General features: G+C 46.8%; 1 protein-coding gene and 1 long non-coding RNA gene across 2 annotated transcripts; one reads left to right on the top strand and one right to left on the bottom strand.

Moving 5' to 3' along the window:
- Positions 1-89: 89 nt before the first annotated feature.
- On the bottom strand, positions 90-14766 carry CCDC92 (coiled-coil domain containing 92). The gene is made up of 4 exons (XM_068208376.1): positions 14601-14766; positions 3645-3781; positions 3271-3312; positions 90-2709 (listed from the first exon to the last, which is right to left on the bottom strand). The coding sequence occupies exons 2-4, from the start codon at positions 3772-3774 to the stop codon at positions 1937-1939; spliced, it is 945 nt and encodes a 314-aa protein (XP_068064477.1). The 5' UTR covers positions 3775-3781; positions 14601-14766; the 3' UTR covers positions 90-1936.
- A 5683-nt stretch (positions 14767-20449) lies between these two features.
- Positions 20450-22078, top strand: LOC137484990 (uncharacterized). The gene is made up of 3 exons (XR_011005133.1): positions 20450-20608; positions 20717-20747; positions 21380-22078. It is a non-coding gene; the product is annotated as an uncharacterized lncRNA (long non-coding RNA).
- The last annotated feature ends 256 nt before the right edge of the window (positions 22079-22334 follow it).

Below are 22334 nucleotides of genomic sequence, written 5' to 3'. Positions count from 1 at the left end.
TTTCCTTTTGGAACGGCTCCAAGGCAGTCTGTGGCTGCAAAGAGAGATTAAATTGGTCTCACACACACAAAGACTAAGGTTTGCCTGGATGGTTGTAAGAAATGTCTTTAATTGCCCAAAGCATCACTTCTGCACTGCCTGGAAGCGGTGCCTCCCACCAGCCTCCAACAAGTGGCAGGGTAGGTCACTCATACAACACATGACCATAAAAATATGGTGCCAACAACCAAAGTAACCAAACCAGCTGCTGGTTAACGCAATACACGTAAAAACAGTAAACCTCAGAGTAACAACCTTGCTTTAACCAACCCCTTTCTGATCCCTCCCCACCACTTGTGAAACAAATTCCTACCACAGAGCCAGCAAGGCGCGAGGCTGAGGCGGGTCTGGGCCTTTGGGACAGCGAGTGACAGAGGGCAGAGCCTCGCCCGGGATCAGCCCTGCTGGAAGGGTCATGCTGCGGGAATCGAGCGGGACCACAGGCGGGAGAACAGCTCTGCCAGCTGCCAGGGCCTGGGCCGGGGACGCTGACAGTGGTCCAAGGCTCTGGAGGGAGACACACACCAACACAGCTGCAGAAAAAGCTTACAAGGGGCAAACTACAGCTGGCGAGGGGAGGGGACGGGGCAGGCAGGGATCCTTCATCAGCTGTCACAGAGAATACACGTTCCAAATTTTTAAAGGCACATCATAAGCTTAGCAGCATTTGGGAGCCAGTGTTTCTTGCTGGTCCTACTTAGAGGCTGCAGACAAGAGTGAAGCAGAGGTGAACAGAATGTAAGAAAAATGGACAAACTAGTGCTCCTATCCCAAAACTACGTACCCTCCCAGCTCCTAGTATGCCTTTCTTTCCTAGAAAAAAACAAAAAAATAATCAAGTAGTCTAACAGCTGTTGAGTCTACCTGCTACTTACTAGAAAGGAGTAAGGGAATCTGGTCAAGTGCAAGGCAAGTCCATCCCAATCCACAAGGACAGAAATCAAGGATGCCAGGTTCTCCTGAATGGATCAGTTACATCACTTACAACTAAATACTCACATTTTAGAAGGGCAGCTCAGGTTTCTAGGCTGGCAGCAGCCAGCACTGTCTGATGATGCCCAGAACAAGACTAAGGTTTTTAGGAAACAAAAATAATCCCTTTACAAAAAAAGTGCAGGTTAGAGCATAAAGAACCATTTCCATATTGGATAGCCAGTTACATTTCCTCCCTGAAAAGGAGCTCGGAGCCAGTATGAAAGGTGCTACAAGTGCAGTGTACTGACTAGCGTAAAATGTGAAGCTATTTGATTTAAAAAACCCAAAACAATCCCCACAAACAACCCAGTGTTCATACTCTTCCTGTGAGGGTTGTTAACCCTCATAAACTGGTGCTTCCCCCACCCATATTTTACTTAAAGCCACAAACCAAAGTATTTAGGATTAATCAAGTAGTGCTTGCTGGGGCTCTGGGGACGTCCTTAGGTCATTAAAGTGAACGTACACGTGCCCAACTTTCAGTGCTGCTGCGAGAGTGGCTGTGGCAGAGCTCAGTGATGGCTCTGGAGTGCTCACACACACAGTGCAGACAAGAGAACCCCTGCCAGGTCAAACATTACCAGCCCACACGTGTGGCTGCAGTGTGAGGGAGGGGTGTCCTCTCTAAGAGCGCTCACTAACGCAGCCCGTGCCTTTGTCCACGCGTGCAGTTACACTAAAAGGAGCAGCACTTGGAAGCAAGCGGTCAGGTCCCCCCTGATTTGGCCACAGCATGGAGTGGTTATATACCTTGCCATATGAACACAGTCCTAGGAGGTTTCCTTAGAGCAAAATGTATTAATGATGTACCCGGGAGGAGTTTGGCATGCATGGGGCATCAAAAGAAACTTCACCGCAGGTGCTATTTACCCTACAGGCTCACAGTGCATAACCAGCACAGAACAGCGCTTCCGTGGTGTTCTCAGACAGTTCTGTCTGTCCCCGAGTGCTTTCTGACCACTTTGTTTCCATGGACCTGATCCACTGCCAGGGTCTCCACCTCCTGCGGCTGGGCGGGCGCGGCGTGGTGGATGCGATGAGCCACCCCGATGTGCGCCTTGTGCGGCTTCTCGCGGGCGGGGCTGTGCGATTCGCCGGGCGCGCGATCCGAAGGGATCGGTGGAATGACCAACGGCCTCTCCTTGATCAGATGCACCTCTGCCGTTTCCCTGGCCAGCAGAAAGGGCGTGGGATCGGGCATGGCATCCACGGGCTCTCGCAGCACCAGCTTCCGGCTCTCCGACCCTATTCTGTAGGCCTCTTCGAACTCGGGGTTCAGCGGCGTGGACAGACTCTTCTTCATCCTGCGCCGCGGCGTCTCCGGCAGTTTGTCCTTGGGAGGGGAGGGTTTGTAGCTGGACAGCACGGGGCTGCCAGAGGGGGTCCCCTCCGAAGTCCCGCTGGCATTCATCAGCTTCTTCTTGGCCGCATGCAGCTGAGAGGTCAGATAGGCAATCGTGCTCGCTCTCTGCTCCAGTTCACTGGACAACATATTGAGCTTATGGCTTTTCATTTTTAACTCTTCCAAATACTTCTTTTCCCTTTCTTTAATAGTGTTTTCCAGCACCATTATCATTGCGTTCTTTTGTTCAAGTTCTTTCAACAATTCACTGTTTTCAGCTTCTTTGATTTTCAGCTGAGCTTCAAGATCTTTGCACTTACTTTTGAGTTCATCGCTTCTTGAACCACCACTTTCTAGAAGAACAGGAGAAGCAGAAGTGTTTTAAATTAACAACAGCCATTATGTAAAACAGTACACTAGGGTTCCTCTTGCCATCCCTGAGAGGAATCCAAAAGGCTAACTTCCTCCCTGATCCAGGGGGTTAACCTCAGGGAATTATCTTATTCCTGCTCCTTACCTGTTGTTAACACAATACATATAAAATAACTAGGATCTAGTGTGCACTAACACACACACACACACACACACAGAGATATATATCAATAAAAGCTTTGTGGTTATTACAGCACCAGCTCAGCTAAGTTATAAAAATAGTCTCACTCTTCTGCCCCTAAAATTTGTGTCCTGTGTTCCCATATAGCAAGCAGGGAACTGACTGTCTAGTGGAGTCAGCAGTTCCAGGTGCTGTTCCTGGCTCTTTCAGAGATTTCCTGTGTGACCTTGGGAAAGAACTTTTGACATTTACTTCATAAATAAATAAGTTTGGAGAGTAGAGAAGAAAATACAAACATTGAAAAAAAAAATTAGTAAATTGAACATGAACATTAGAAAAAAAAAAGCCATGTATTCCTTACCTGACGGGTCTGAACTCTTTACAGTCAGCTCATAGGTTAAATCTGAGAAAAAAAAAAGTTTTTATTTTTGTTAGAACATCATCATGGAGCTCATACATTACCTGGTGAGCAGATTTACAATGACAGCTTTCAAATAAATACAGAATTAATTATTTCCACTGCCCAAAGCAAGAACAGGAGATTCACTGCAAATTAGCAAACAGGTACAACAATTGAACTATCTGCTTTTTTAAAGAACAAATGAAAAAAACTTGGCTTTGATCAGCCAGTTTGCCACGAGATACAAACTGCAGACCCTAAATCCACCCTGCTGGTGGGCTTTGCTGCTGAGTCTCAGAGCTGAAGTGGGAAGCAGTCCTCCAAGGTATGGGTACCTGTGCAGCGCTGCTGCAGGCGGCGCAGCTCCGCGTGCAGCCCCTTCAGGGTGTTGGCGTGCTCCCGCTGCAGGAACAGCAGGTTCTTCTGGGCACTCTGCAGCTGGTTCTCCAGGGTTGAGGTGGCCATCCTGACCCTGCCAGGGAACAGACATGGAATTGCGACGGTGAGTTACCTTGCACATATGGGGATCCTCTTTCTGCAGCCAGGATCAACAGCAATGGCTGAATTCTGCTGTTAATGCATTGACTGATGTGTGATCATCAAATGCCACAAAAGGTTTTTCTGCTTTAGGACTATTTCGATTACCAGTGCTCCAAGTTCATCAGAAACCTAATTATACTGTAGGCTGGAGCAGGGAACTCATTTGTTTGGAGTTAACACATTTAAAGGATTAACTTCAGGCAGTCTAAGTCATTAATCCTGTTACAAGTTAAAAGCAGAGTTCTGAGGAATGGGCTACTGTGCCCATCTTGCTGAGGGTTTCCACTTACCCCCAGGGGCAGAGGGATTTGCAAAATCCTTGGCAAGAACAAGGAAGAAAGCACTAAAATGCAGCAGCTCTAAGGAAAAAGGCAAAGCAGGGGTCTGAGCAAAGCCAGGCTGGTGGCACTGCCATGGGTGTGGCTGCCATGGGTGTCCAAACTGAAATGTGGGCACTGGGACCAGCACAAGAAGCTCTGGCTGCTCTTGGGTTTCCTCAACACCAGGCCCAATGACACAGAGCAAGACAAGGAAAATGCTTCACTCAAAGAGAAAACAAACAGATTTTTCTTGCTCAGGTTACGAGTACATGGAAACCTGTTACACCACTGGGTTTCCCTTACAGCACAGCCTTGGCTACAGCAGTGCTCACACCCAAAGATAGGCACAGTTAACAGAACGATGCTGACAGACATCCTTGAAGACCCCTGTGCTGCCAGTAGGAAAGGCTAAATTCTGATGTACGAGTAGAAACCATTACAGGTTACAAGGGTAGGTGAAGAGTCAGAACCACCTGCAGCGGCATTGCAACCACGCCTGGAACTGTGCGTCCACACATGGTGTCCAAGGTGGACCCCAATGGGTTTGCCTTGCCATGGCAAGAGCTCTCCATTGGGACTCTTTGGTATGAAGTCTTAAGGCAAGAATTTTTTTCTACCAGTTTAAAATTGGTAGAGCATAAGCTCAGAGCAAGTGACACACTTTTGTTATTCCTAAACATATCACAGCCCTGCGTTTAATTTTAGACTTTTATTCCCCAAAAGAACACCAGACTTGGAACTCCTGCATCTTGGTGATACACTAAAGCACCTGGGAATGTGGTGTAGAAATCACACACAGAGCACCCTCCTGATTTCATCAGTGACCTGAACTGACTTCATCTTCTACTGACTTATCCCTACAGAAACAAGCATTTGATAGTTAAAAAAATAAAATGAAGGTGTGAAAGATGTTAAGAAATCCACTTCTGTGCAGGAGCCAAACAACCTGGTTACCTTGTAACAGAGATCAAGGATTAAGTTCAGTGCCCAGGAATGTGGGTAGTGGTGCCAACTGTGCTTAGTTGAGTAAATGGGTCATGTTACAATTACCATCGTTAGCAAACAAGCAAAAATTATGGACCAAACATATTCTAAAAAGAGATTTCTAGGGTGGTTAAACAAGTCTTGCAACACCCCATCATTGCCACACGAGTGGTCCCTCACAGTCACAGAGCTGGAGGCCTGTTGGAAGGGGCACTACACGGTCACAGCAATTCCTGTGGGGCACCATTAATTCTGAGGAGTGAGGATATTTAAGCTGTGATACATTTTCAAAGTGACATCCTCTGGCTTGCAAAGCTGACATCAGACAGACAGGAGCTTTACTGAATCATCCCATTCCTTCAGTGCTCATCCTGCTCTGATCGACCGAGCATGACAGCAGGATAAAGCCACAGCTGGAGCTCTGACTGTGCAGGACACTGAGGCTCAGAAGGGATTCTTAATCGAGGAATGTATTTTCCAAAAGAAACCCTAAGCTGTCAAAGAAGTAGGTGAAAGAAAAGCCTCCACACAATAGCCCAGAGCTTCTGTTCTTACAATGGGTATTAATGGTGGCTTTACACCTGTAACCATAACCTGAGCAGGAAAATACTTGCCTGAATAGCAAAATATTTCATCACCAGCAACAGACAGTAACTGTTCATAGCTCAGTCCTTGCAAATAAACATGTTAATTAAAAACTAGTTTCCTAAATATTAAAAAAAAAAACCCCAAAAAAAAAAACCAGAACAAGGCTCTTGTTATTAATCTCCTCAATTGCTTTTTCACTTTGATTTTCTGCATCTGAAAGATCACACCAGGATTACCTGCTCTGAAGAAAACAAATATAATCAGAGGCAAGCGAGGGTTATAGGCTTAGGAAGAAAATAAGAACTACCAGCACCAGAGCATCATCATCCCTGCAGCAGCAGGAGTTAATCAGTGAGATCAATCAAACCAACCCACAATGAGTTTTAGCTGCAGCCCCTCTGCACTAAGGAGTTTCCCACAACCCTCTGCAGCCTTTCTGTGTTTCTCCCCCTCACAGCAGCCTGGGTCTGCTGTCCCCTCTCTTTCCCTTTGAGGGAAAGTGAAGGCCAGCGAGGTGAAGCCACAGCCTCCATGGATGTGTGGGCAGCATATCCAGTTCCAAACCCACTCACCCACCCACTCAAGCCTTTTTACACAGCACAGCCAGCCTGTGAGGTCTGCCCCCTGTGCTCTGGGAAACAGCCAAAACCATCTACTGTCAAACCAGGGAAAAGGAAAGTGTCTTGCACAGACCGTCACTATAAGGAGACATAGATTTGCTATGTCCCATAGTCCTGGGATTGCACTGAGCTGATTTCATCTCAGGCTCTCTGGAACAAGAAGGTCAAAAACCACAAGAGAAACAGCGAATGCAGAAGTCAGTGGTGCCCTTTACAGCCCAGAAGAGCAATCTCCACCTCCCACCATGGAAATTGGTGGGACAAGCTCCCAAATCTATCAGGCTCTGGCTGGATGCTGGCAGATAAATGACACCAGTGCTGGGAAGAACGCTGTGACTGCATACACAGCACAAAGTTATGTCACTATGGTTTCTCCCCCTTCCCCTTTGTCACCAAACAACAAAAAAGTTTGCTATGTTCTTACACAGACAGAACTGTGCAATGCAGAGCCTGGCAAAGTCCCCTGGGAACGTGCACAGCATTTGGGAAGGATGACAGAACACAAAGGGACACTGCTGTGTGCAGGGGTGATGGTGAGGGTGACACATCCCTTCTTTGGCAGCAGGACTGGTCCTGAACACCAAGTGTCCCAAATTCAGCAACATTGTGTGGATTGTGCAAAGCATTCCACCCTTCAAACAGCCACAATTTCTCATCTCTCAGGACCACCACAACACCAAATGTTTCTATATATAGTTCAGATATTGAGCCTCAGCTCGTCCAAATGATGGATTCACAATTTCTCTTGAATATAGCCAAGGAGGAACAAATGGAATGAGTCAAACAGAATTCCCTTGGGAACGTTAAGTACAACACTTTAATCACGACTGCATCTACCTAAGCCATCATCTTCACGTAAAGCAGAGAAGGTAACTTATCGTTCCTGTAAGCTCACCTTAAAAAGGAACTGTTCTGTCTCCTTACAAGTGCATATTCTCTTCAAAAGGGAATACACACACAAAATCTTACATGGAAAAGGAAAAAATATTTAAAAGGAGCTTTTAAAATGCAACTTTATCACATACTCACCATAAACAGTCACTAGCATTTTAACAGCCACATCTTGCCTTGCAGAGGACGTGCAGGCTCCAGGCCTTTTTGGATCTTAAGCATTTGGAGAGAGTTCAAAATGTTCCAAGGCAATGAGCATCTGGCTGCGTATCAGAAGCCTTTGCACAAAATCAGAGCATCTCTACGCCCTGCTGCAAGATAGGAGGAGGGAGATGCTAATCTCTGACCTTAGACACAAGTCCAAAGGATGGAAGGAAGCCTAAACAACAGTGATTTAACATTTTCATTCCTGTTTGGTACCCACTCAGCTGAACACAATAACCTCCTTTTATGTGGATGGGGTGACCATCACCTGAGAAGCTGCTTTAGCTCTCTGCCAACTCACAGCCTTGAAATATGTATGGGCAGACATTTTCCCCTTGACTGCTCACTGGCCAGTGCTCCATCAAAATGTAACAAAAGCTGCCAAAATGTCATTTGTTTGCTATACAAAATACAATTTCAAGAACTAAGTAAGGACAGTGGATACCTCTTGTAAGAACCTCTAAAGTTTTAGCCAGACCCCATTTTAAAGATTGTCACTGAACTGACCAAACTTAACTAGACGCTGCTCTTATGCTGAAATTGCCATCAGCCACTTTGTTGTTCTTTGCTTAGATCAGCTCTCCATCTCCGAGACATAATGCCATCTCCAAAGTGTTTGCTCAGCTCCTTTCAAAGGACATATCAAAGGAGACCCTGCAGCCTCCACAGCCAGCTCAAGGGCTTTGCTCTCCTGCCTGGACATTTGTTTTAAGTCCCCCACAAACGGATTCTATCGCACCACTACACTTCTCCTGAAGCAGATCCAGCATAACACAGCTCAGTGACGAACTGTTCCAGTTCCACATTTCTGCTCACCCCTCATTCATCCGTGCATCACACTAAGCCAGTTCAACTAGTCCAGTGCTGCTGAAGTCAAGCTTTTCAGACAATGCACTCAGCCTAAGCATCCACCTCGGGCCATCCCTGGCCTTCTCCAGCGCTCCCTTATCAGTCAGGAGCACCTCCTGCAGCAACACCTCTGCGAGAGGTGCTCCTTACTGATAAGGGGTAATGATGTGCAAGCATTGTTACATTGCAGGCTGATCCTCAGCCTTCTGCATTACAATATAACAATGCTTGCTGCTTACACATCATTAGTGACCCACTAACTTGTTCTCATCTTTTCGTTTGTGTGTTTTGAACCAAGCAAAATTAGTAGTTCTTTCCCGGAGACAACGGAGGGGAAGAAGGAATCGTGCCACTGTCCTCCCAGAGGAAGGACATGATTTCGCTTTCTCAGCTCCTTTTCCATTTTTACTGCTTTTGATGCTATTTTACTCAGTGGTTTCTCTGCCTGACTTTCCCATCATTTTCTGATCAGAGGCTGTGTAAACTCTTTACAGTTAACCTGTGAATGTTCTGCAAGCACACATTTCAACATTTTAGTAACAAGATGATTTCTTGTTACTCCTACAGCAGCTGGTAGAATAATTGAGTGGACACCACCCTGGCAGCAATGATTTAATTCGGGATGCTCCAAAGGAACCAGCTGGTACTTTTACACAGAACTCACTGACTGCATAAGTGCCTGTCTACCTGGAATCAGGAGCGCTGACAGGAATAGTTCACATCGTGTTTTCTCTGTCCTTGAGACCACCCAACCCCAGAGCTGTCACTAGGGAAGAGACTAAAAGGAATCAGCTCTTAAAGTCACTACTGTGACAGAGACTATTAGAGAACCAAACCAAATGCTCCTGCAGTGGCTTTTCATACAGACCCAGTTATTATGAGCAATACCAGGGTGTGCAAAGCTATGGCTGACCAGCTGTCAGGAACAAATAGCTTACTCTGGCAGGAAACTTGGAAAATTACCTAATTTGAGCCTAATTCACTTCAGGGAGACAAAGAAAGCATTACCTAAATGACACTGACTACTTCAAAAGAACCCCTCTAACAATGATGAAGTGACAACAAAAGCCCTCACAAGCAAGATTACATCTCATGTAGAGGAACAGGCTCTCTAGCACACACTCCTAAAGAATGGCTTTTCTATTTTATTCAGCCTTTCATTCTGAGGATAAAACAATTTTTTATTTTAATATAACCTCCAGCAAAGCCACAGAATGCAAACTGCACCCCAATCACAACCAGGCAGTCACAATATTGCAAAGACACGTTAGTCTTTCTAGTAAACCAACTTCTTTTGTCTGAAGAATGACAAGAAAATTAATATTCAATTCTCCCAGACTAACACAATACCAATGTTACACATAAACCTGAGACTCATTCTATTTTTTTCCAAAGTCATTAAGAAAGTTCTCCAGTTTCAGTTAAAGCTGAATCAGGACTTAAGTTAGTAAGGTAAGCTGTGGGTGGTTTTGGTACAAGGATCTGTTAAGTATAACTCCAAATTCATGTTAGAAATAACACTATCCTATGGAACTGTCACGGGCTTTTTTCACAGATCACATATTCACTTATGAACACTGCATGCCCTCTCTTAATTTATTGCCCTCTATGATCAAGAATGTGTGACTTGCACCAGAAATTGAAGAAAATGTATTTGTGCAATATAAAAATTGGCCCTTTCTGCAGCCTGCTGAAACACAAACCAAAATAATGACTACGCTGGTTTCACATAACCAACTTGGCTGGGCCTTTTCCTGATCCCAAACTCAACAAAAACCCATCACCACAGACACATGCGACCAGTTCACCACCCAGCTCAGCCATGACTTTGTCTCACCCATCCCACTCACACAGACCGAGCAAGAATTTAGTGCTGCATTCCTGAAATGCTCCAGAATCACCTTCCTGGTCGTTCAGTGAACCAGGTCAGGGAACTGGTGCAGCTGAAAACAAACCCATTTTCCTACTGGCTGTTTTCAGGTGGCGGGTTCACTGTGCAGCACTGTAGATGCCTGGGGAAGGTGAAAAAAATAAAAATAAAAAACAGAATGTGTAAGCAGGTCAGGGGGGTGGTACAGGCAGAACTGCTTCCTGCAGCAGCGCCAGCTCCAGGCACTCGCCTGAGCTTGAGCTCCTACTGCATGAACTGCAGAAATCACAATTTTCAGAGGTTACCAGGAATATTTTTGAAACATGGCAGAAGGCACTGAAGCCTTACAGCAAGTTAAATCTGTCCTGAGAGACAGCATTTACAGAGAGCAGCTATTCTAAAGCAACTCTACAGAACTGCACAACTATTTCCAGGCAAGTGTAACAGGCTGAGGAGATGCTTCTCTCTAATGCATTCTGTGATGCTGTTTCATAAGGCATCGATTTTTATTATTTTAGAACAGCAACTACGATCAAACACACAAAAATTGGTCCCCACTTTGCTAAAGGTTTTGAGAGCTGCTGATGAAGGAAATCTGGTAGGGGTGATGACCTATGTCCAAGTCCTTTCTTAAGCAAGATTTTTTTGGTGTTAAATAGGATGCCAAGACAAAGGATCCCAAACAGAGGTGCTTTATACCCTCCCTTACATAACCCAGGTATCTCAAACTGAGACAATAAAGCTACACAGCTTAAACCAAGCTCTCCTGAGGCTGGAAAGGAAAGCAGACACACTTCTATTACAAAGTGCTGGTTCTGACATCATTCCCACGGCTTCTCCTCACAGATGGACTCTTCCCGAGCTCGACACCTCTGCTCCACAGAAAGGCGATCTGCCCTGCCTTTTGTGCCCTCCCTCCGGGCACGGGCTCGGATTACAGGGAGCTACTGTTCCCTGGCATATTTTCAGCCTTTCTGGAGACAGCTACCATTCTGTTCACAGAGAAGCCATGACATTTAATAGTCTTCAGTCAGTCCAGCACTGTTTTTAAATAACACTGATTTAAAATCCTATCTCTCTCAATCAAATAATTAAAACCAACATGCAGCAATGTATTTTAATATTTTAAATGCAAACCAAAGGTTTCCTTGGAGTTAAACGAGAACAAACATGCTCTCCAATAGCAGGAACGAAATCACAATCCAAAGAAAAGCCTTTTTTCAATGATTATTTAAAACCACCCAAACAGCTTGCAGAACTTCCAATACACTCTGAAAACATCAGTTTCAGCAACATTTTGTCATGCCTCTAACGTCTAGTAGTAAATAAATTTATTGTTCCTATTTATAGTACCACAGTCTTTAACATCACCAGGAGAAATGAGCTGTTAGATACTGGCAAAACATTATTAAACAGAATTATTCACTGCTCACGTGGAGATAGACTAACACCCATTATCACACTGCTGGACATCCTGGTTTAGAGGAAGATACTTTTTACATCACTTAAAAATGAGCACAGAGACAAATGAGGCCCACATTCATTGATGATACTACAGCCAGACAGGCGAAGGTGATGGAACAGAGGTGAGGGACAGCAGGTGCTAACCAGGGGTTAACATTCCAACTCAGCTCCACTCAATGAACTATTTGCCATCTTCATGTGCTGTTCAGATGAATATTGGATTCGTGCACAGCAAGGGAGCCGAGGGTTTGTCTCAGCAGAGCCCTGCTGATAAGGGTTGTGCCTGAACAAAGGGCACGCTCCCACCTCAACCCCAGCCAGGCTCTGGAGCGCTGCTCCCGGGGAGGCTCGGGCTCTGCTGGAGCCTTCTGGGGGTGCTGGCCCTGGTTCCACAATTGGCTCATCGCAGCAGAGTCTGTCAGAGCAGCGGAGCTGTGTCTGCGCTGTGGGACTGTCACAGCCACTCGTGAGCCCGTGTGCCGGGCACCTGTCCTTCCTCAACACCAACATCCGTAAATGTTCCTTTGCTGCCTCTGCTTTCCAAACCAGCAATAAGAAAAAGCAGTTTCACACACTCAACTTTGCCCCTCCTCAACTTATTTGACTGCTGGATTTTCAGTAAAGTGCTACTCAACGAAAGCCATCACTTTTAGTTACTAACAGACACATATACATAAATATGCATAGAAAGTATAACACGTCAGCAAAAAAATTCTTCAGCATTATAAATCTTCAGAAAGATGAAGATGTCTGTTCTCTCTATAAAACAAACTACAACTTGCTACCTTTTTTAAACTTTACTATACAAAATGAAGTTAAACATGAACTTGAGTAAAATTATTAATAGTAACCTTTTTACCCAATACAAAAATAATCCTTCATAGTTTTGCTACTTTAAACCCCTATTTTTTAAGCCACAGAACAGAAATGAGATGCCTAAAAATTACAACTGTCCTCCCTCTATTATGCTGTTTGCAATGTTGAATAAATATTTTGTTTTGCTTGACATTATGATCCACATTCTGGCGTAACAGCACTGGGGAGTTTGTGTTCTGCCTCCTGCAGTAAAAGGACTGACTAATGTGGTAGACCTGGATGAATAAATATATTGCCCTTAACACCTACATCCTCTTGAAGTAGGGCACGTTAAGGAACAGTGGGATTTTTGTAACAAAACACATTTTAAAAAAATAATTTTAAAGCCCTGAAAGTATGCAGCTGTATCTGAAATCTGATGTAAAGGAAACAAAGGCAAGAAATGAAATTATTGCTGCTCTACAGTTTGCAAGAACTACTGGACTGGAAACTACTTAGAGTATCTGGATTGGTCATGAGACTTTTGTCTTTTCTAAGAGGATGAGGAAGGAAACTTTACAGATATATTAAACAGAAGTACAAGAGGATGAAAACAAGTGCTTAGCATCACTTTAGCCAAAATTCTTTGTTTCCACTTAAGCAGCTGATACTTTCCTCTATTATGACCTTCCTATCTTTGTTGTTTTACTAAAAATGACTGCTGGAGCCTCAGTACAACCAAGAGCTTGAAAAATCAACAATATTACAAGTCAGCCATTATCTGTGTATAAAGCACTTGCTTTAAATTGTCAAACCAAAAAGCAATGTGCAGTTTAAAAGCATAAATGTCAGTCTCCCAGAGGCTCAGTCATAATAATGCACTACAGAATTGCATTCACTAATGAGCAAATTATTTGGGAAAAGGCACTGTATTTACAGTCACATCCATTTGTCTTTTATTTTTTAATTAAGGAGTCTAATTGATATTGCAAAAGCTCAATACAGCTTAGCATCTAAGTAAAGCCAACAAGTACCCTGGATGCTTCCTATGCACCTGCAATGCAGATCAAAACAGACAATTCCATCCCCAGGGCTGCCTCAGCTTCTGTGTTCACGTTTACCTTCAGTGTCTCAGCTTTACTCAATTTAATGAGGTGGGCTCAGGTGCACTCTGCTGCCGTCCAGGGCGGGGAGGGCCCCTCCTGCCTCCCTGCTGTCCCACCCCATGTCCTGCGTAGGAAAACTGCATCTGGAACCATCTCCATGTCTGAAGACGCCCTGCACTTCTCTGCTGCCAGATCCACAGACGACAGGCGTTCTCCTCCAAAGGAAAAACCTCCTCCTCTCAAACGAAGATTATTCCCTACCCACTCCAAAATACACACAATCCACCCGTCCAGCCCTTCGCAGGCCCTGTGTTGCTCGTGAAAACGACGCTGTTGTCACTTCGCAAAGAGCAAAGGTGCGACGCAAAAGGCGCCCGCGAAGGATGCGGGAGGATGCGGGGCAAAACCTGCGCCGGTGGCTGCGGGCGGTGCAGCGGGAGGCGATGGGCGGCCGCTCTCCTGCTCTGGGCCACAGCCCAGACAGAAATACCGACACGTCCTTGCCCCCGAACCGGCACGAACGGAACGACAAGGGGCGTACAGCGAGATGTAGGGCAGCCCCTTCACCCGCTGTGCTCCAGAGCCCCGAGCAGGGCGCTGGACGCTCCCAGGAGCGCGCAGGAAGCGCTCCGGTCCAGCGCACCGCCCGGAGCCGCCCTGCGCGCACCCGCCGCGCTCTGCGCTGCTCCGCAGCGGCCGCCCCGGCCCCGGGGGCTGTGGCCGGCCCCGGGGGGGCTGTCACGGGCCCTCGGGGGGCTGATCGGGCCCCCTGCCAGGGTATCTCCGCCCAGCCGAGGCGCGGCTCCTGCACCCGCCGCAGGCCCGGGGCCGCGGGGCGCCCCCACGGGAGGGTCCCTCGGCGGGCGGTGCATTCGTGTGAGGCGGGAAAAGGCCCCAGCAGCGATGCCACCACCCCGTTCCCCACCCGGCCCCGGGGTCGCGATGCCGCCGACGCCCCCTCAGCCGGGGCGGAGGGCACGGCGCGCCGCAGCCCCCGCGCCTCAGCCTCAGCCGCCGCCCCGCCCGGCCCGGCCCGGCCCGGCCCGGCCCGGTCCCTCACCTGCTCGGCCGCAGCCGCGTCCGCCGCTCGCCCCGCCCGAAGGACCGCGGGTGCCCCGCGGGGCCGGCACTGACCGGCGGCGGCACCGGCACCGGCACCGGGGGCGGCGGCGCAGGCGCAGGTGCGGCTGCGGCACCGGGCCCGTCGCTGTGGCAACGCGGGGACGGGGCGGGGCGAGCGCGCGCCCGGGAGCGCGCACCTGGGAGAGGGAGGAGGAGGAGGAGGAGAGGGAGGAAGAGGAGCAGGGGGAGGAGAGAAGGAGAACGAGAATGAGAATGAGAAGGGCACCGGGTGTGTGGGAATGTGGGGAAGGAGGGGATGTGCATTCCCGGGAGAGGCTGTCCGGGTTTAAGCCCAGCTGGAAATTAAGCCCAGCTGGAAATTAAGCCCCACGCAGCTTCCCCCCCCCCCCCCCCCCCCCCACTCCCCGCGGTGGAATGGCGGGGAGAATCAAAAGTAAAACTCAAAAGTAAAACTTGCGCGTTAAGAACAGTACAGTACCTGAAAATAAAGTGAAACAGAATAATAGCGATAGTAGTGATAATAAAAAGGGAAAGGAAAAGCACCCAAAACAAACGTTGCACAGTGCAATTGCTCATCTCCAGCTGATCGATGTCAGACTGCCCCTCCCCAAACCCACATCAGCCCCCGGTGTGACTCCCCCAGCTTGCCCCTGGGCATTATGTTCTACGCTGTGGAATATCCCTTTGGCTAGTTCAGGTCCTGTGCCAGCTTTGCTCCCTCCCAGTTTCTTTTGCAAACCTCCTCACTGGCAAAACATCATACACAAAAAAGAAAAAAAAATAAAAAATAAAGAGTTCTTGACTTCGGGTAAACAGAGTTTAACAAATACCAGAAGAGTGTGTTATCAACACCATTCTCATTCCAAATCCAGAACGCAGCACTGTGAATAACTGAGCTCCCTCCCAGCTGAAGTGAGGACGGAGGTGCACCAGGTGTATCCGTGTGTTGGGAGCAGTGTGTGTGTGCACGTGTGTGTTGGTGTGAAGGATGAGGGGGTGGAAACACATCTGTGAGCAGAAGTTGTGGCGTGTGCGCCAAAGGATCATGGCAACACGTGTGTGGATGTGTGGGAAACAGCCTACCTGGAGTTTGGGGGTTGTTTGTGCTATTGGCACACGTGTGTGTGAGTTTCCCCCAAGCCCCCTGAAACAAACTCAGCTGCAGCAGAGCCCCAGGAGAGCTGTGGGGCTGGAATTCCTGCAGCCTGTCCTGCTCTGCACTGTCATTTCTGCATTAATATAGGAATAAATGTGACCTTCAGCTGCCCACCAGTAGGGTAGGCTCTGGGTGTGCAGCCCTACATGGTTGGACATTCTCTGCATTTTCTCTGCAAATCAATGTTGAAGATTTGGCACACGGCACAGTCACTGGCCTGTGATTCTGTCTCTGGCAAATGCACACAAGCATTTATGGATGCAGTGTCTTTTCTATATATGTGGTGGAAATAAAATACTTCATTATAAGAGGCATCAAAATTAAGAGACAGAAACTTGGCTTTTGGAAGCAACCAATAGAAAAGGCCAATAAAGTTTCTAGAAGTGAGAGATAATTTTCTTAGTCAAAAGATGCACTATACACAGCACAGGGAAGTATTTCACACCTTCACCAAAATCAAATTCAGCATCAAGCTGCTGACTCTGGCTCTACCTACCTTCAAGGTGATTCTGTTGTGTGTGAGGACACAGAGGATGGATCTTCATGTACTTTGCAGCTCCTAAAGCCAGGGAAAAGGAAGCACCACATAGCCTAGAGGGAAATATTTTAAAGAAAATTCATTAGCCCTTTAGCTAAAGCTAAAAGCAAGGACAACCAGTTTTAAATGGGTGTTTAGAAGTGAAGAGCCTGGTGCAGGAGGAGATTTAGCTCTGCCAGCAGCAGTGCAGGAAGGCTCTTCCATTTCATCCATCCAACTTTTTATATAAAACATGGGCTCTTAATTTAGGATCCCGTTAGGTGACAACCTAGTCTGGGAAAATGATTCAGTTAGAACCTGTGCCAAAAGAGAAATGCATTTGCCATCTGACTCATCCTGGCAGGACAGACACAAGGATGTTAAATTCAATATGGATCCCTAATAACTGAACACAAATGAAGGAAAATCCCCATCTGCGTTGTTCCAAAGAAGGTTGTTTTATTAACAGGCCTTAAGATGTGACATTTATAGAACAGAAATGTGTACCTGTACTCTATGTAAGGAAAACCTGTTAGAAACCAAGAGATAAAAATACATTCATTCAGAAATAAAACTGAAATAGTCCCTGAGCGTTTTTTTTCCATGTGCCCCTGGTTTCTCTGAAATTTTCAGTTCTCAGAAGTTTCAGCCTGCAATTTGTCACCCCAATTTGCCACCCCTTGAAAGGCTGCTCTGCCCCTTGCCAGGTGAGTAGCACTGAGCTGCCCCAGTTTCTTCATCTTCAAAATGGAACGTGAGCATGGTAACGACGTGTCATTAATATCTGCAAAATTCTTTAACAGTCCTGAAGAGGGGAGTGCAGTATAATACAGTTACTATAGCTGGAGGAAGTTCTGACCCCCATTGCAACCCCTGAATTTGGAGACAGCCAGAAATTCAAATCCCCAACCCATCAAAGTGCAAACACCAGGCTCTCAGATATGAGCATTTTGCAGTAAAATCTCACAATGTTTGTGGTCCCCCAAAATCAGTGATCACAAAAGCTCTGACCTGATCTGCAGTGATCTGTAAAACTTCTTTTGCTGGCTCTCTGCTTTCCAGGTGCCTCTCTCCTAATTTTTCTTTTGCTTGCTTTGTTTTTTAAAAAGCAGAGGTTACAGGGAGAAGGGAGAGCAGCAGAGCTGGAAGCAGGAAGGTTTAATCACCTCTCCTGTGTCTGCACACGGATGTTGTTGTGCATCTCTAACATCAACAAGCACAGCTGGCCTGGTTTTGATTCCGGTAATGCAGATCTAAATCCAGGCACCCTCCACCCTCTAAAGCCATAGGAGTTACTATTAATTAGATCAGCGTGGCTGAGATGAGAATCCAGGATTAGCTTCCCATTCACCCCGTCGGGAAGGGGAGCAGCTCGCTGGAGTGGCTGTCCCTCTGTCTGTCCCCTGGGAGAGCAGGAGCTCACAGGCTGTAGGATGAGTTCCCTGCCCAGGGCAGAGGGAGGGCAAGGGGAAGGGATCGTGCAGAGCCTTTCCCAGAGCTTGGTGGGGAACAACAGTTCCAGGATGAAACTCAACCAAAATACTGAAATCTGGTGGGTGATGTGATCCCTCCCCATCTCAAAGGGGAAGATTTAAAAAATCAGAACCAAATATATGTGTGTGTAGAGAGAGACCTCTAACAGTGAATCTTATTTTGTACCTGTGCTGCCAGACATCCTACTGGAGGAGCATCAGTTAAAATCCCCTCTGCCTGACCCTGCTCAGTGGCACCATCCAAGCCAGCATTCCTCCCGCAGGGCTCTTCCTGAGCGCTGTCTTTGGTCCCTTTGCTGCACTTTACCAACAGCCTCTAAGATAATTAGCAGTCATCAGATGAGAATTAATTTTTAACAAACTTCTCCCTGCGTGGGAGAGGGAGTGGAAAGCTCAGTGGATGGCAGGAAAAGTCTGTGCAGGGAGTGACGACAGGTCCTTTTATCGTCCTCCAAAAAACAGGGGCATTACCAAGGATTTATTTACAGAAGCTGGGAGGAATAAGGGCGATGCTGTCAGCTCCTTAAGGCAGAGACTGGTTTTTCTTATTGTTTCTCCTTTGTTTGCACAACACTTGGGCTGGGGGGCTCCTGGTACCAGAGGGAACCTCCTGCTGCAGAACAAGGAACATCTGATGGCAAATGCTGAACCTGATGCCCAGACATCTACTGCGGAGGAGAAAGCAGGTCAGGATGCAGGGGATGCCTAATCCAGCCTGACGTCCGGGGCTGGAGGAGCAGAAGGTGGGAGCTGCTGAGAGCTGGGCACGGAGGGAGGCACAACACACACATCCTTCCTGCAGCTCAGCTGCAGCCTCACTTCCCAGCAGGGCAATGGTGCTGAGCAGAGCGTGGCCAGCTGTGCCCCAGCTGTGCCCCAGCTGTGCCCCAGCTGTGCCCCGCTGGCCTGCACTGCCCTGGGGTCACGGCTTTACAGCCGCAGCACCAGCAGTGGTTTTTAGTAGGAGACAGCAGCATCTGCAAATAGCTTTGCTCTGGCGCTGCCTTGCTTTGGTTCCCTCAGCAGCAGGCAGCCAGAAGGGTTTTGCATCCCTTGGATCATATATTGCCCAGAAAGCTAATTTAGTGCAAGCTGCCCTTATCTCATCCATTAAATGTGCAAGTGAATTGACCTGCTCCCTGATCGTAAAACATTGCTACAATTGCTGGCTGGGAGAAGGCGTCAGCCCCTTACCCAGCTCCCTTATCTCCACTTTACCAACCAGACTCTTAGTAAATCCATTATTTTTTCAGCATTAATTCATGAGATGGCCATTAGCCAGGATTCTGTGACTGTACAAACAAGGGCAAAAGCAGTTCCCACCTTTCAATTATATCATGGGCCTTTCTCAGAAACCTGGGGAGTAAGTGTTCCCATTCCAATCAGAAAGGGTGTAATTAAGGCCCAGAACAGCTTTCAAAAAGCTCTTCAACTAGACAGCTAAACTTACACAATTAGTCCACAAAGGAAAAAGGACGAGTTGCAACTAACTTAGAAATAAGAGGACCCGAACAAACTTTTTTTTTTCCTCGGCTGAAAGAAAACCTTTGAAATCCACATTTTAAGAGTTAAAATAAAAAAATAAAAGAAAAAAAAAAAAAAAAAAAAGAAAGAAGAAATACAGCCTGCAGTCTGCGAGCAATCACGGACAGGTTTAGATGTGTATGCTCAGCCTCTGCCTACTGTATTCTATCAAGGACCATCAGGAATAAACAGTGACCTCTGTGTTCGCAGGGAACAAAACACACATCCCGACCCTGTCGGTGCTGTCAGCCCCCTGGATGTGCTGTAGCCATTACCGTGCATTAGCGCTCGTCACACACATTTACACACCAGCCAGGATTGCTGCCTTTCAGGGCAGTGATAAAGCCGCTCTGGAGAAGCAGATTCGCAGTGGGAGATGTACCCTTGGGCCAAAGAATCATTAAATTATCAGCATCAAGAAACCTACTGCAATGTGACTTGACAGCTGCACAGTACAGTTGTACAGTACTAGGCTGAGGCTGTTTGCTCGGGATTTTTTAAACCTGGCCTACACGGAATTTTTTCCCCCCTCGGAATAATTTCCCAGAGTCTGATCACCTTGCACAGCCCCCCATCACTTCCTCAAAATAAGCAGTGCCCACGGGAAGAGAGCTTTCAGTCTGGTTGGGCAAAGACTGGGAGAAATCATAGGAGTTTTAAGGTGGAATACTAAGGAGTATTAGGTGGAAAATACCTAAATATAGGATTCCTATATATATTCCTATATATAGGATATTCCTATATCCTATATTCCTATAGGATTCCTTTTGCTGAGATTCAAGGCAGAGAAATATTAAATAACCTGCCAGAGCACACTGGGAAGCTGAGCTACATTGCCTGAGGGCCTGCCTCACATTTTAAGAGAGATTATGTCCATTCCCGTGGAACAGAATATGCTCAGTGTCAGCTCAGGAAGTACAGATGCCTATAATCTGTCTTTTAAAAAGGCCTTTAATGACCAGGAAACAGCACAAAGATCTGAGCTCGCCTTATAAACCCAAACCAGCATTCCACCTCCCCACAACTCCGCTGCTCCGTGGTCTCTAGGCGAGGGAAAACGAAGGGAGTTTATTTTATCTTCCCTGATGGTGGCTGGTAATGACCTGCGAATTGGTGTCATGTGTGGCTTTTTTTTTTTTTTTTTTTGGCTATAAAACAATTAGTCCTGGTCCCCAGTTAGAGTTTTGCTCCTTGTGTCTGGGAGGGTTTTTTCTTTCTTGCTGCCGGGGAGCTCTGGGTATCTGGGAGCTGTAAAGATGTCTGTGGTTTTATTGCTAGATTTTTACAAACCTCAGGTTTGTATTTTTATTATGATTGCTGCTGTGAGGACATTTAAAAAAGAAATATCGTGTTTCTCTTTGAGATTACATTTCACTCAGTTGATCTTTCTCTTGACGTTTCAGGGAGTTGGGGGATACTGGCAAAACATGCAGGGTAAGCAAAGGAGATCTCCTTCATCCCAAATCCTACCTTTGCCAAACTGGGGAGGCACAGGATGTTTTCATTTATTAAATTAACATAGTCTTGGGCTGGTGAGAAGCAGTGCCTGAACAGAGCAGGGCTTGCTGTGATGCTAACAGCCCAAGACAGTGCCATTTTCCCTCTCCTCTTAGAGCTGCTAAATCTTTTCCCAGCCTCCTTTTTTTTGCTCAGCCAAACCTTATCTAAATATTCTGTTCTTGGGGCAACAGACAAATTGCAGAGCTGTTTAACTGTCACTGCTTCAGACCTGTTTTCAGACTGCAGGGCTGTGTTTCAGATTGATTAAGCAAATGATACACAAAGAGGAAGTCTCTCCCTTCCATCTCTTTAGCTGAGACTAATGGTGAAGTTGAGATGTAGAGATGTGCTGGCGTTTGGCTGCTGTACAGCTGTACCAATTCTCCGTTCGCACTAGTCAGGGGAATTCTAAGATCTTTTCATCTTGCATTAAAGATACAGAATTGGTTTCCATCAGCTTGCTGAAAAAAAAAAAACCCACCCAAAAAAAGGCACGTAGAAACCTGCAGACTTGAAACCCATGGTCAGTCTCAGCTCGTATCTTTTTATTATGTTCACTTTCAAAGGACTCCAAAGAACTCGGCAGCTATTAAGGAGGTGGTGATAGAGCTGTAAATTACATGGCAGTGCCCTGGAAAGAGCCGGTTTCAGTATTTGGAAAGAAGAAATCTAAAGTCAATTTTCTGTATGAGCTGTTGCAAACACTCAGACTTTCTGATTGATAGGATGGAGATGGGAGCAACTTAGGACAGAAAAAATTTTGATGCTGGGAGTTATCCTGGATTATTTATTATCAGAGATGGTTCATTCCAGGCACTGATAATGACAGTGCTGTAGTCATCAAGTCTCAGCCTTAAATAAACTATTTATGGGTACCATTAAAATGCTGTTGCTCACATCCTCAACAGATTTGGCTGGGATGGACTCTGAGATAACACTGGCATGAGTGGCTGCTTGACAAATTGTCTGGAGCCTCTGCAGGGTTCAGGGTGCTGCTTTTCCTTCTGCTCTGTGACCTTTAGCAAGGCAGTTCCCTTCTCTCTGCCCACCTCCTGCCTGGCTGGGACTGCCTCAGGCTGTACAAATCTGCAGCGCCTGGACCAGCAGCACAGGGATGTTGGTAGAGGCTTCTTGGCAGCAGAGGGATGCCAGCAGCAGATAGTCACCAACTGGAGTCATCGGGTTTGCATAAACACAGAGCTGCTCCATCAGAGACAGTCTGTGCCCTGAACAGACTCTCTGGGCCGCCCGTGAGCCCCTGCTGCCAGCAGATCTGTCCCTGGGGCTGGTTCCTCCCTGGGCCACGAACAGTGCCGGGCTCCGGGGAATGTTCGTGAATAAAACCAGAGAAGATAGAAAGCTTTGTTTTTTGTTTTGTGTTTTTCCATGCAGGGCATGGTGGTTTGGCATCTGTCAGGCAAACAGATTAAGAACAGATGGGGAAAAATGTGAAACCCCGTTGATCTCCAAGGGATTATTTCAGAAACACAGGGAACAAACGTATGCTAGAGTCTGGCCCCT

Source organism: Anomalospiza imberbis, chromosome 18 (assembly GCF_031753505.1).
Source record: "Anomalospiza imberbis isolate Cuckoo-Finch-1a 21T00152 chromosome 18, ASM3175350v1, whole genome shotgun sequence".
Taxonomy (NCBI): Eukaryota; Metazoa; Chordata; class Aves; order Passeriformes; family Viduidae; genus Anomalospiza; species Anomalospiza imberbis.
This window is presented reverse-complemented; position numbering and strand designations above follow the sequence as displayed.